This window comes from Callithrix jacchus, chromosome 18, assembly GCF_049354715.1.
Source record: "Callithrix jacchus isolate 240 chromosome 18, calJac240_pri, whole genome shotgun sequence".
NCBI classification, from domain to species: domain Eukaryota; kingdom Metazoa; phylum Chordata; class Mammalia; order Primates; family Cebidae; genus Callithrix; species Callithrix jacchus.
In genome coordinates, this window is record NC_133519.1 from 44,413,715 (window position 1) to 44,429,128 (window position 15,414).

Here is a 15,414-nt window from a genome sequence, read left to right on the forward strand (position 1 = left end):
AGGAGAAGTGTTGCCAAGGATGTATTTAAGAGTACTGAACTTAACACATGCATTATTTTGTATTTAGTTCAACCTATAATCTTTTGATTAAGGGTTTAGCCATGTATGTTTGATATCCGCTTGTATGAGCTACTTAGGTCGTATACATAATGATGTTTTCTTGATCCATGTATTTTACCTAGACCACGCCGTAGTTATTTTTCTCCCTTCTCCACCGCCAGAGTTCAGCAAGACCGGCAGATTGGAAGTATCACAATGGATTATCATCCTCATGGCTTTCTTTAGAGTGTACAGTTCACATTAATATTCACATGCCACTTTCTGCTACTTCTGTCAGCTATACTCTGGAGAAAAATACAAAGGTATCGGGGTCAAATGAATTTTCTTCCGTGATTACTAGTGAACAGTCTGCTTTTATTCGGCTTCATGTGTCATTCATTTTACAGCCTTCACAAATTGCACTCTGTTTATGATAATGTTGTTATATGAGTAACTTCTTACTCCAGCCAACTTAGAAATCGTTAGAAGTGGAACAATGTCTTAATGCTAGTGTATTTAGCTTAATAACTAAATTTACTTATTATGGCTTGAAATATGATTAATTTTATTACAGGTAAGGAAAACTTTCTTGTGTGTGACAGGGTCTCATTCTGTTGCCCAGGCTAGAGTGCTTTAGTTTATTAATAAATAAAGTAAACTTAGTTATTAAACTAAATACACTAGTATTTATTATGTGCCTATTAAATATTGTTATGTGCCTATTTTGTCAGTAAACTAAATACACCCATATTCATTGTGTGCCTATTAAGGCACATAATAAATATTCATTAATTAACATACGTAAAATGTAATTAATGTGAGAAGCTATACTGTTTGGACGTTTAGCTTTCTCTTGGTACTCACTTTGTTTGTCTTCCTTTTTCCAGTTCTTTTTGGTATTTCTATACCATTTTTTAATTTTTATCTTATTTTTCTTCATTTTTCACATTGAAGATGTGAAATGGAGTTTTTTAAAAATTATTTGAACTTTTATATTATTTGAGGCTTTTTTCGCACTTTTTTTTTTTAAGGTAATGGGCATTAAATTTTATTTGACGGGTCATGTACTTAAACTCCCAAATCTGTGACATAAACGTTACTCTGGGATAAAGATCAGAAAAAAACTATGTTATTAAATACCATAAGGTACCAAGAATTGGGGGGTATACTTTTTTTTTTTAATTTGTGAAACTAGATTAAAATGCTGCATTAATGAGACTTAGGGATTTTAATATTTCATTTTGTTAGGTGGGAAAAAGTAGAGTCTAGGAAGTTTAATTGCGATGACATTATATCTGAAAGATTTCCATGTTGTATTTCTGTTAAGAATGGACTCACGCGCTGGGCCAAGCAAATAGAAAATGGTGTTTATTTGATTAACGGACAAGTTAAAGATGAAGATTGTGACCTATTAGAAGGACAGGTGAGATAAGAGAAAATCATCTTATGAAATTGTTACTAAAAGATGATTAATCTTTAGTCCTTGCCTATAAGAAAACTGATTTCGTCTACTCATTTCTAATTTCTTTGAAAGTAAAGGGCAAATGTTTTTCTTAGAAAAACAACCCTATTAAAAAGTAGACAGGGGGCATGAACAGGCACTCTTCAAAAGAAGACATGCATGCAGCCAAGAATCATATGAAAAAAAGTTCAGCATTACTGATCATTAGATAAATGCAAATGAAAACCACAGGGAGATACTATCTCATGCTAGTCAGATTGGCTGTTACTAAAAAGTCAAAAAGTAGCAGATGCTGGCATGGCTACAGGGAAAAAGGAATGCTTACACACTGTTGGTGGGAGTGTAAATAAGTTCCACCATTATGAAAGGCAGTGAGTCCTCAAAGTCCTAAAAACAGAGATACCATTTGACCCAGCAGTCCCATTCTTGGGTATATACCCAAAGGAATATAAATAGTTTTATTGTAAAGACACATGCATGCATTATGTTCATGGTGGCACTATTCACAATAGCAAAGACATGGAATCAGCCTAAATGCCCATCAGTGTTAGACCAGATATTGAAAATGTGGTACATATACACCATGGAATACTATGCAGCCATGAAAAAGAACTAGATTATGTGCTTTGCAGGTACATGGATGGAGCTGGAGGCCATTATCCTTAGAAAACTAATTCAGGGGCCAACCATGGTAGCTCACACCTGTAATCCCAGCACTTTGAGGGGCTAAGGTGTGTGGATCACTTGAGGTCAGGAGTTTGAGACCAGCGTGGTCAACATGGTGAAACCCTGTCTCTACTAAAAATACAAAAGTTAGCTGGATTTGGTGGCAGTTGCCTGTAATTGCAGCTACTTGGAGGCTGAGCCAGAAGAATCGCTTGAACCTGGGAGCTGGAGGTTGCATTGAGCCAAGATCGTGCCACTGCACTCCAGCCTTGGGCAAGAGAGTGAGACTCTGTCTCAATTAAAAAAAGAAAAGAAAAGAAAAGAAAACTAACACAGGAACAGGAAACTAAATACCATACATTTTGACTTGTAAGTGAGAGCTAAACGCTGAAAACACATGGACACATAGAGGGGACAACACACACTGGAGCCTATCGGAAGGTGGGTGGGAGAGGGAGAGGATCAGGAAAATAACTAATGAGTACTAGGTTTAATACCAGGGTAATGAAATAATCTGTACGTCAGACCCCCGTGACACAAGTTCACCTGTGTAACAAACCTGCACGTGTACTCATGAGCTTAAAATAAAAGTTAAAAAATAAGTAAGTCTGAGAAAAAAGAATGACAGCCGGAATCCTGAAACTTTACGGGAGTGTCCTCTGATTTCCATCTAATTTTCAAATTGCAAACTGCTCACTTGGGACCAAAGGCCACATGTTATTCTGCCCTGATGGCAGTTCAAAAGCTATGGCCATTTTATAAGAGAGGTCTATAGAGGCTTCTAAAATAGCTTTGACTTGAAGGAAGAGGAACTTTTGTGATCTCTCCCTTATTAGAGCAGGGATAAGCAAACTTTATGTGAAGAGAAAAATACTACATATTTAGATTTCACAGGCTGTATTTTTCTCTCTACTGTGTAGCATGAAAGAAACTACAGGAGATACATAAGTGAATGATGCTGGTTGCATACCAGTAAAACTTAATTTACAAGGACAGGTGGCAGTGCGGATATTTGCCCACAGGCGATGGTTTGCCAGTGGTTTGCTTTAGAGGAATAAAAGTACAGAATTAATTGTTTTAAAGAGTGCACATTGATTGATACAGAATATATAAAGTAATATCTATATAAAAAGCTAAATTAAAATAATTAAAAGACTTATTTTTTTCTAAGTTACTTAGTGTATATGCAATAGTTTCTAAGTTGTGTTTTATGTTTCATAGTCTTAACAATTTGACTTTTTAACTTTTGTGTTTTTTCAGAAAAAATCTTCCAGAGGAAATACTCAAGCAACTGGTCATTCTTTTGATGTCAGAGTGCTAACGCAGTTGGTAAATATTTTATAATACCACTTATTTAAAATAATTATTAAAATGACCATAATGAAACTGTTTCTGTTTTTATGTTTCTCATTAGAGAATAAAAGAATTTTATTCTTATTCTGTAAGAATTTTATTCTTATTCTGTAAGAGATTGTATAAAATACCTAGATATAGGAAGGTTATTCCCAAGAAATGTCATTTTAATAAAACTTGTTTGGGTTTTTGCCTCAAGTACATTAAAATTTTAAATCAAGTAAATAGTTTTTAAAAAACACGTACATATATATACATACATGTATATGTATGCATGTTTGTAAATTTTTTGGGTTGTAGCTTTTAAAGTTGTAATTTTAACAAATTGAAAGCAAAAGATGTGTGCACAGGGGGGCAAAGAGTTGTCACATGCTTAATTTGAGTAGATTTATTAGATTTATACCTTCTAATTTGATAAAAATCACTAAGTATTAATTAGCAAGTTTTACATTTCTGTGTCGTTGCTTTAGTTTACACATCTTTTCAAAAATTTGAAAGTTGGATATCTTGAGGAATAAAAAGTTAAAGCCACGAATTACTCCTAAAAATATGTAGGCCTTTGATTTTAATCTTGCTTGAAATTATCCTAAAGAACAGACAGGGTATAAAATAGCACATGCCTGTTTGTAGGAAACTTAATTTCAATATTATACTGGATTTTGAAACAGAAATACTTCAAGACTTGGATTTTTTTGAACTGAAGAGAATTGAATTAAAAGCAATTTGACATTTGAGGATATTTTAGTTTCTTCTCTTTTGTGTGTTTAACAATAGAGTGTTAGTATATTGCAGCTGGGCATGGTGGCTCACGCCTGTAATCCCAGCACTTTGGGAGGCTGAAGTAGATGGATCAAGAGGTCAATATGATTGAGACCATCCTGGCCAACATGGTGAAACCCCACCAGTACTAAAACTACAAAAAATTAGCTGGGCATGGTGGCACACACCTGTAGTCCCACCCATTTGGGAAGCTGAGGCAGAGGAATCGCTTGAACCTGGGAGGTGCAGGTTGCAGTGAACTGAGATCACGCCACTGTACTCTAGCCTGGCAACAGAGCAAGACTCTATCTCAAAAAAAAAAAAAAAAATAGAGCATTAGTAAATTGTCATTGGGCTATGCCACTCAACATGAGCTCTCAGATTTTTTAATACCTTAGAGGTATTTTGGTCTGATTTTCTACTTTTGATTTTAGAAGTGTCTTTTGTTTTAAGGCTGGCTACTCCTCTACTTACATGCTCTTCATTAGTTAGGCTTACTTCTTGGTTTATTAAACAATTTAGTTAAGATTATTTTATTAATAGTATAAAATTGTAGTTGGGAGATATATATAGAGTGTGGGTATACGGAGAGATGAATGGAAGATAATATCATGAGATAATTTGTTGTAGTAATATTATTTAGTCTAATATATTTTTGTCAGTCATTCACCGATCACCTAACTGGAAATTTTGAAGTGACTAATACATAATAAATAGTACTTACTGCCACTTTTCTTCCAGTTAAGTCTTATTGATTTTTTATTTGTCATGTTAAGCTTCTCTTTTATTTTCCATACAGTCCTACTGTCATTAGCCTTCAACAGTATTATTTTACCTAAATTAGCACAATTAACTGTTAACTGGTCTCTCTTCATCTATGCATTCTTGTCCAAAGTGACTGTTTCTCTAAAACCTTCTAGCTTTGTTGGTATGTCTTTTGAAATACTTTTCATTTGTCTATTCTATCCTGTTTGTACATTCAGGTTATCATTTCTGAATCATAGTTTACATTCATTCACTTATTAATTTTTTTAAGAGATGTTTATTGAGTTTGTCCAACAGCCAGACACTGATTATGCTATTCTCCAGAGTTTCTTAATTGTTCTGTACTGTCTAGTTACAGACCTCCAACTCAGGGTTCTTTATACCCCCAGCATACCTTTTTGTTCTTATTTTCTAGATGTACCCTTTTTTTATTATTATTTTGGGAGGAAGGGAGGAAGGCAGGGAGGGAAGGAGGAAAGGAGGGAGGAAGGAAGGAAGGGAGGAAGCGGGGAGGAGGGAGGGAGGGAGGGAGGGAGGGGAAGGAAGGAAATCAAGCAGTGAGAGAGTCATTGCTGATCTGGATCTAGAGGTTTACAAGTTGATTTTTTTTTTTCTTTTTTTTGAGAGAAGGGAAGAAAAAAAGAGTAAAGGAGAGGAAGAAAGAGGAAGAGAAAGAGGGAGGGTGAATGGAAATATTGCTTTATTCTGGAAAAAAAATGGGTATTAATAATGGCCAATCAATGTTTCATTTAAACCTATGAGTAGGGCCAGGCGCGGTGGCTCAAGCCTGTAATCCCAGCACTTTGGGAGGCCGAGGCGGGTGGATCACGAGGTCAACAGATCGAGACCATCTTGGTCAACATGGTGAAACCCCCTCTCTACTAAAATTACAAAAAATTAGCTGGGCACGGTGGCACGTGCCTGTAATCCCAGCTGCTCGGGAGGCTGAGGCAGGAGAATTGCCTGAACCCAGGAGGCGGAGATTGCGGTGAGCCGAGATCGCGCCATTGCACTCCAGCCTGGGTAACAAGAGCGAAACTCCGTCTCAGAAAAAAAAAAAAAAAAAAAACCTATGAGTAGGTGTGATATGGTATTGACAAGAATGTATATTTTGTGTATTTGAAGTGGAGAGCTCTATAAATATTTATTTATTTATTTACATTCTTTTTTTTTTTTTAATTTTTTATTGGATTTTAGGTTTTGGGGTACATGAGCAGAGCATGCAAGACAGTTGCGTAGGTACACACATGGCAGTGTGCTTTGCTTTCCTTCTCCCCTTCACCCACATTTGGCATTTCTCCCCAGGCTATCCCTCCCCACCTCCCTTTCCCACTGGCCCTCCTCTTTTCCCTGTAAATATTTATTAAGTTTATTTGTTCTGGATCTGAGTTCGAGTCCTTGATATCCTTATTAATTTTCTGTCTCATTGAATCTAAGTCTCTATGTATCTGGGTGTTAGGATCATTAGCTCTTGTTGTTGCATTGATCCTTTTACCATTATTATCTTTGTTGCTTTAAAATCTATTTTATCCGATATGAGAATTGCAACTCCTGCTATTTATTTATTTATGCATGCATGCTCTCCATTTGGTTGGTAAATCTTTCTCCATCCCTTTGTTTGAGTCTTTGTTTATCCTTGCATGTGAAACAGGTCTGGATGTAACATGCTGTTGGGTTTTGGCCGTGTCTTGTGATTGGGGGATTTAGTCGATTTAAATTTAGGGTTACTGCCATTTGATGTTGACTGGCTGTTTTATCCATTCGTTGATGTAAATTCTTCTTTATGTTGGTGCTCTTTACTTTTTGGTGTATTTTTAGAAAGGCTAATACTGGTTGTTTCTTTCTGTGTGTAATGCTTCTTTCAGAAGCTCTTGTAAAGCAGGCCTGGTGGTAATAAAATCTCTGAGTACTTGCTTGTTCATAAAAGGTTTTATTTTTCCTTCAGTTGTGAAGCTTAGTTTGGCTGGATATGAAATTCTGGGCTGAAGGTTCTGTTCTTTGAGGATGTTGAATATTGGCCCCCACTCTGTTCTGGCTTGTAGAGTTTCTGCTGAGAGATCTGCTGTAAGTCTGATAGGCTTGCTTTTGTGGGTAACCTGACCTTTCTCTCTGGCTGCCCTTAGTATTTTCTCCTTCGTTTCAACCCTGGTGAATCTAACGATTATGTGCCTTGGGGTTGCTCTTCTTGAGGAATATCTTTGTGGTGTTCTCTGTATTACCTGGGGTTGAATGTTGACCTGCTTTGCTAGTTTAGGAAAATTTTCCTGAATAATATCCTGAAGGGTATTTTCCAGCTTGGATTCATTCTCTCCGTCGCATTCAGGTACACCTATCAAACGTAAATTTGGTCTTTTCACATAGTCCCACATTTCTTGGAGACTTTGCCCATTCCTTTTTATCCTTTTATCTCTAATCTCATCTTCTTGTTTTATTTCATTAAGTTGGACTTTGACCTCTGATATCCTTTCTTCTGCTTGAACAATTTGAGTGTTTAAACCTGTGCATAATTCGCGGAGTTCCTGTATTGTATTCTTCAGTTCCATTAATTCACTTACATTCCTCTCTAAGTTGTCTATTCTCAATAGGATTTCATCAAACCTTTTTTCAAAGTTCTTAGTTTCTTTACGTTTGGCTACAACATGTTCTTTTAACTCACAGAAGTTTCTTATTATCCATTCCTTGAAGCGTGATTCTGTTATTGGGATGCGCTCGTTCTCCATCAAGCCTTGTTCCCTTGTTGATGAGGAACTGTGATCCTCTTTAGAGGGAGAGGCATTCTGATTTTGAGTATTCTCAGCCTTTTTACGCTGGTTTCTTCCCATCATTGTAAATTTATCCTCCTGTCATCTTTGAAATTACCAACTTTCAGATTAGGTCTCTTGAGTGGACGTCCAAGTTGTTAGTTCCCAGGGCCAGAACAGCGGCGTTAAGACTAATGGTGCTTTTCTGCCCAGGATTCTCCTGTCTGGCTTCCTTCTTGTGTCCGTAATAGGCTAGATATATTCTTGCTGTGCCTTTAAAACTCTGTCTTCCTGAACATGTTCATGTTATTGCTCTTTTCTCTGTCACCCAAACTGTCTGTATATTAAGACCTAGCCCAAATGCCCTATTTGTGTAAGATTTCATTTCAGAAATGGGGATATTCTCTTTTTCAAATACCATGTCAGCATTATAGAAGTTCCTTCACCTGTGAACCCGTTAGGTTCCTAAAGGCTGTTTGTCAGCCAGATTATTCCTAAGTCCAGGTAACCAAAAAGAGTTTACATTTGTAGACCCCAACTGGTTTACGTTTCTACCAAAAAGGAATGAGTCAGACTTTATATTCCTTGAAACTTTTCCTGACTGAGCATGGTGTAATCCCAGCACATTGGGAGGCCCAGGCAGGCTGATCACTTGACCCCAGGAGTTCAAGATGAGTCTGAGCAACAAATGAAACCCTGTCTCTACAAAAATTGGCTGGATGTGATGGTGTGCACCTGTAGTCCCAGCTACTCAGGAAGCGAAGGTGGGAGGATCAATTGAGCCTGGAAGGTCGAAGCTGTAGTGAGCCGTGATAGCACCACTGCACTCTAGCCTGGACAACTGAATGAGACCCTGCTTCTAACAAAACAAAACCAACCGACCAACCAAAAAAACCTTTTCTTTGCTATGTGTGTGTATATAGTCTTTAATAGTCTAGTCTATTTTGGAAAACAGTGCCCTGATATATAGAGATATATGTATATATACACACACATATTTACATGTAATAATATATAGATGCGTTATATGTTAAAAAATGTAAATTATATGTCAAATATGTAAAATAGGGCATTTAAAAAAAAATACAGTAGTTTTGTCTACAATAAAAATGTATAGAGTAGATAGGGGAAGCCTGTTACTCCTCTTCCAACTGTACCATATTGATATATCGATGAACTCTACATGTGTCAAATGGAAGCTGATTCCAGATACCGTATCAGCATCGTCACACTGCTGCTTGATTTGAGGAGAGCCATTTTTTGAATGGACCCAGGACTTTTGGAGTTGTGTGGTCTGTGATGAATTTTTTATCAACAAGTCCTTGACCATGTTAACAATTATTTAACAGCACCTAGAAGATTTAGGTCTGGCCTAATTACATTACCTTAAACGTTGACTGAATTACAGTCTGGAAGGTCGAAGCTGTAGTGAACCGTGATAGCACCACTGCACTCTAGCCTGGACAACTGAATGAGACCCTGCTTCTAACAAAACAAAACCAACCAACCAACCGACCAACCAAAAAAACATTTTCTTTGCTATGTGTGTGTATAGTCTTTAATAGTCTAGTCTATTTTGGAAAACAGTGCCCTAATATAAGACATCAAATAATGGTCAAATTCATATTCAATTATTCTACATATACATATTCATACAAATACATATTCAAATATTCTACTCTTCCTTCATTATTTTTCTGCGTGTATTCCTGATTGCATAAGCACGTGGGCCCAACACACTTTTCACAAGTTGTGTGATTTGATTTTTGTTCTTCAGAATTGACTTTGTTGTTGAATGACTTATACTCTGTGTTCTTAGAACATAAAAATTACTTCCGTACATGTCCATTTTTTGTTTTTTTGTTTTTAAATCATGATTTTTGTTTCCATTGTGGTTATAGGCCTCTACTGAGTGTACCTTATTTGAAATGCTTCGGACCAGAAGTGTTTTGGGTTTGGGGTTTTTTAGCTTTTGTAATATTTCCAGAATACATACTGGTTGAGCATCTCTAATCCAAAAATCTAAAATCTTATACGCTCTAATTAGCATTCCTTTGGGCATCACATTGGTGCTCAGTAAGTTTGGAATCTTGGAGTATTCCGGATTAGGGATGCTCAACCTGTATAGTACTTTAAATATTTTGATGCTTTCCTTGTTTTGGCAGTTATTAAGATGGTGAGGTTGAAAATGTATGTTAAACACCTGAAAACCAAACAAGAGTGCTGGCATTCCTTAGACTCAAGAGGAATTGCGTCTAAGGACTGAGATGAAGGTGACTGCTTACGACCACTGGTGTCATTTTCTGATAGAGACACAGTTCTCTTGTTTCAGTTTTGTTCTGGAGCATACCATTAATTTTAGTCTGAAAGTTTTCAGTTGAAAGTGTGTGAATATATGTGCATTGCTTATAGCTCTACCATAGTTATCACGTCTCACTTTGTATTTGTTAGTTTTGTAGTTAATTTGCATTGCACGCCTTACACCTACTGTAGCATGTCTTCTTTATATGTCTTTTAAGTACTGATGTGAGGAATTTGCACATAATATATTTTTAGGAATATATTGAGTGAATATTGAACCAGTTTAGATGGTTATGTCAGAAAAATTTAGATGTAGTTGTGTTTAATTTCAGTATACATTCAAAATACCTGGAAAATAATATATAACATACAAAAACAAATATGAACACCTTTAATTTATGGAGAATAATTTTAAATGTTTGGCTTAGTCAAAACTTTCTTCTCTCTTCATATAACTGCTAATACAATGTTTACTCATTTCCTATAGTTAATCATTGTTGGTTATTAGAACTTAAACAGATTTTGTCTTTCAGCTCCTGAATTCAGACCACAGATCCACAGCCACAGTCCAGATATGTAGTGGTTCCATAAACCTTAAAGGGGCTGTGAAATGCAGAGCTTATATCCACAACAGTAAACCCAAAGTTAAAGAGGCTGTGCAGGTACAAAATGGAAGAACTAGTATATGAAACTCTGTTAACTATTTAAAAAACTAAAATTTTACCTTTTTTCAATCTTATATTTTGTAATTATTATTAACTTTTAACTGATAATGGCCTAATCTATTGTGTAGTCCAAATGCACCATATAATTGGTGTCAAGATTTTCATCTGAGAGTATCTATTTTGTGCCTTTTTAAAAACGATGATTATATGAGTCTAGTAAGTGTTCCACAGTTGTACATATTAGTATCTAATTTGGAACACTGGAATTATTTTTTAAGATGTTAAATTTTGTTATTTGGTTATGGTCTAGGCAAATTTGTCATTAAACTATAAATTTGTTAAGTGTGCTAAACAAGTGTAAATAAAAAATTGAATGCTCTATCAGTTATTTAGTGGGCATGATTGTACTGGAAAGGAAATTATGGGGTTTTTTTTAGTTAAATAATATAAATATAAAGTATTTTATTTCTTACTGTGTTTTTGTGTGTTTTTCCCTGTAGGCAGTAAAGAGGGATATAATGAACACAGTTGCTGATCGTTGTGAAATACTATTTGAGGATCTCCTTTTGAATGAAATTCCAGAAAAAAAAGTTATGAGTATAAAATAAGTACTTTTTTTGCATATCTTCAGCTGATATTAAGATATAGCAGATATGTCATCTTTATAGCTACCTATGTTTTCAAACAGTGTATCATCTTTTACTTTCATTATTGACTGAAAATTTTTCAATTGCTACTCAGAAATTTTTTTTCTTTTTTTTTCAGACAGGGTCTCGCTCTGTTGCCCAGGCAAGAGTGCAGTGGCACAATCATGGCTCACTACAGCCTCAGCCTCTTGGGCTCGAGCAGTCCTCCTACCTCTGCCTCCCTAGTAGGTGGGCCCGCAGATGCATGCCATGATGCCTGGCTAAGTTTTTGTATTTTTTTTAAGAGACAGGGTTTTGCCACGTTGCCCAGGCTGGTCTCAAACTCCTGAACTCGGGTGATCCACCATCTTTGGCTTCCCAAACCCAGGGTGTGAACCACAATGCTCAGCTCTAGAAAAATGTTTTTGAACACTTTGTAATAGCAAATTTGTAAACACTTAACAATTTCAGGGAAGATTTTTTTAAAAATTGATTCCCAGTGAACTTCTGCCAGAATGAGTAAACTTTGTTGACGTTTTAAAGTTAATATTTTTTCTTAACATCTATGAGTATTTTAAATAATTTAGCCATAATTAAAATATTATTTATTAGTGTTAAGTACTATATAGTAGATCCTTTAATAGGTACTATTTATATAAACTGCACTAGTTTATATGCTTCTCAGCTGTTATTAACAGACTTCATTAGGTTTTAAAAAGGCTGAGTTACAGTACCTTACCCTTTAATAACAACTGCAACTTTTGGGAAACAATTTATACTATCATAGTAATTTGTATTAAAAAATTTTTTTAATCAAAAAGGAAATTAAAATATTGAGTACACTTTTTAAAGCTACATCATCTCCCCATTCTTCTTCTTGCAATATGACTGGATTTGCAATTCACATTTAGATATGTACACAATTGAAACATTGATATTAGCTTTTTCTTTTCCCCTGAGACAGTCTTGCTCTTGTCATCTGGGCTGAAGTGCAATGGTGTGATCTCGCCTCACTGCAACCTCCGCCTTCGGGATTGTAGCAATTCTCCTGCCTCAGCTTCCTGAGTAGTGGAGATGACCGGCATCTGCCACTATTCCCGGCTAATTTTTGTATTTTTAGTAAGATGGGGATTTCACCATGTTGTTCTGGCTGGTCTCAAACTCCTCATCTCAGGTGACCCACCTGCCTCAGCCTCCCAAAATGCTGGGATTACAGGCGTGAGCCACCACACCTGACCCATATTAGTTTTTGAAGAGAATATTTTTATGTTCATAGGAAAAAAAGCATAGGTCCTCTGTATAACCAACTTCTTTTAGTACTACTGATAGCTAGCGTATTGGGTTTGATGGATTAACTACAATCTTTTTTTATATTCCTAGTATTCTAGACTGAGTGCCAGATTTAACATTTATCCTTCCCTTAATTCACAACCCTGGAGGACTTCCATTTGCTATAATTATTTTTTTATTTTAATTTTAATTTTTATTTATTTATTTATTTTTTTTGAGATGGGGTTTTGCTCTTATTACCCAGGCTGGAGTGCAATGGTGCAATCTCGGCTCACTGCAACCTCCGCCTCCTGGGTTCAGGCAATTCTCCTGCCTCAGCCTCCTGAGTAGCTGGGACTACAGGCACATGCCACCATGCCCAGCTAATTTTTTGTATTTTTAGTAGAAACGGGGTTTCACCATGTTGACCAGGATGGTCTCGATCTCTTGACCTTGTGATCCACCTGCCTCGGCCTCTCAAAGTGCTGGGATTGCAGGCTTGAGCCACTGCGCCCAGCTACTATTAATTTATAATTTTACTAGAACATGAATTTGAATCTTACATGCAGCAATTGGATTGAGAGTTTTTGGGAGAGCTATATATAGGACCTGTTCACATAGTCCATCAGCCTAGCAGCCCCATCTCAGTGTGGCTTTGCTTTGCAACTTGACTTTGAGTTTGCGGTAACTCCTGTGGTGTAAATCATTGCTTCACTTTCTGAGCAACAGTGTGTGTCATAGCTGCATGGTGAGTTTCAGGATTTTCAGAGTATAGGGATGTATCCACCATTAATGTTAAAGATCTACTTTATCAGACACATCAGTGTACTCTTTAACATTTAAAAATGCTTTATAAAGGTGGTATTGCCACTCGCTTCGGCAGCACGTATACTAAAATTGGAAAAAGTGGAATTACATGACTATCCTGCTATTCTTTCATATTCAGTTGGTATTTTGAAATTTCTGCTAATATCCAATTAGTAAAATTAATGGCCCCTAACAGCAGTTGTACTATTTATTGTACTTGATATAATTAGAAGTTAATGTTATAGCCCAGTCCTAAATTTTTTAAAAATTTAACTGATAATTGGGTGGCCTTGCTACCTATTTGAAGGGCATAGACTGTAGTTTGGTGGAGAGAGCAAAGACTTTGAAGTTCTTGGGTTCTGTGTCTATTCCGCTGCAAGCCAAGGGACCTCAGGCAAATGACTTTATAAGCTTCCTTTCCCCTCCCCTCCCCTCCCCTCCCCTCCCCTCCCCTCCCCTCCTCTCCCCTCTCCTCCTTCCTTCTTTCCTTCCTTCCTTCCTTCCTTCCTTCCTTCCTTCCTTCCTTCCTTCCTTCCTTCCTTTTTTCTTCCTTTCTTCCTTCCTTTCCTCCTTTTCTTTCCTTCCTTTCTTTCTCTTGTTCTCTTTCTCCTTCTTTCTTTCCCTTTTCTTTCTCTTCCTCTCTCTCTCTTTCTTTGATCACATTGGTTTTGACCTTCATTCTGTTGATGGGATGTATCACATTATTAATTTTTATATGTTGAATCATCCTTGAATCTCTGGAGTAAACCCCAGTTGATTATGATGCATTATCTTTTTGATGTACTGTTGGATTTGGTTTGCTAGTATTTTGTTGAGGACTTTTGTGTCTAGGTTCATTGGGGATATTGTCCTGTAGTTTTCTTTTTTTACTGTGTTCTTGTCCGATTTTGGTATTAGGGTTATGCTGATCTCACAGAATGAGTTCAGAGTTCTCTGTGCTTCATTTTTTTTGTAATCATTTGAGAATAATTGGTATCATTTATTTATTAAAGGTTCAGTATAATTCATGGTAAAACCATCTAGTCTTGGATGCAGTTTTCTTTAGAGACTTTTCATTACTGATTTAGTCATGTTACTTTTTTTTTTTTTGTGATGGAGTTTCACTCTTGTTACCCAGGCTGGAGTGCAATGGCGCGATCTCGGCTCACCGCAACCTCCGCCTCCTGGGTTCAGGCAATTCTCCTGCCTCAGCCTCTTGAGTAGTTGGGATTACAGGCACACGCCACCATGCCCAGCTAATTTTTTGTAATTTTAGTAGAGACGGGGTTTCACCATGTTGACCAGGATGGTCTCGACCTCTTGACCTCGTGATCCACCCGCCTCGGCCTCCCAAAGGGCTGGGATTACAGGCGTGAGCCACCGTGCCCGGCCAATCATTTTACTTTTTATGAGTCTGTTCAGGTTTTCTATTTCTTCTTGCTTGCTTTCTGTCTTTTTCTCTCTCTTTTTCTTCTTTCTTTCTTTTTACAAGACTTTGAAGTTCTCAGGTTCTGTGTCTGTCCTGCCACTAGCAGAGTGACCTCAGGCAAATGACTTTATAGGCATCCTTTCCTTCCTTCCTTCCCTCCCTCCCTCCCTCCTTCTTTCCTTCCTTCCTTTTTTCCTTCCTTCCTTCCTTCCTTCCTTCCTTCCTTCCTTCCTTCCTTCCTTCCTTCCTTTCTTCCTTCCTTCCTTTTCATTAGAGACAGTGTCTCTCTCTGTCACCCAGCCTGGAATGCAAAAGTGCAATCATAGCTCTCTGCAGCTTTGAACTCTTGGTCCTAAGTGATCCTCCTGCCTCAGCCTCCTAAGTAGCTGGGACTACAGGCAAGGGCCACCGTGCCTGGCTAATTTTTTTCTTTAATTTTTTTAGAGAGACAGGGTCTTTGCTGTGTTGGCCAGGCTGTAGTGCCATGGCTGTTCACAGGTATGATCATAGCTAAATACAGCCTTGAACTCCTTGCCATAAGGGATCCTCCTCA

The 15,414-nt window shown here is 37.1% G+C and overlaps 1 protein-coding gene across 3 annotated transcripts in view; it reads left to right on the forward strand.

Annotated features, from left to right (window-relative positions):
• The window catches only part of ODR4 (odr-4 GPCR localization factor homolog), a 46,338-nt gene that overhangs the window by 13,533 nt on the left and 17,391 nt on the right, over positions 1 to 15,414 (forward strand). For all 3 annotated transcript variants that reach the window (XM_054247806.2, XM_054247807.2, XM_054247808.2), the window contains exons 7-11: positions 222 to 362; positions 1,367 to 1,462; positions 3,428 to 3,496; positions 10,620 to 10,748; positions 11,252 to 11,340. In XM_054247806.2, coding sequence (XP_054103781.1) covers positions 222 to 362; positions 1,367 to 1,462; positions 3,428 to 3,496; positions 10,620 to 10,748; positions 11,252 to 11,340 — 524 coding nt within the window. The remainder of the gene's footprint in view (positions 1 to 221; positions 363 to 1,366; positions 1,463 to 3,427; positions 3,497 to 10,619; positions 10,749 to 11,251; positions 11,341 to 15,414) is intronic.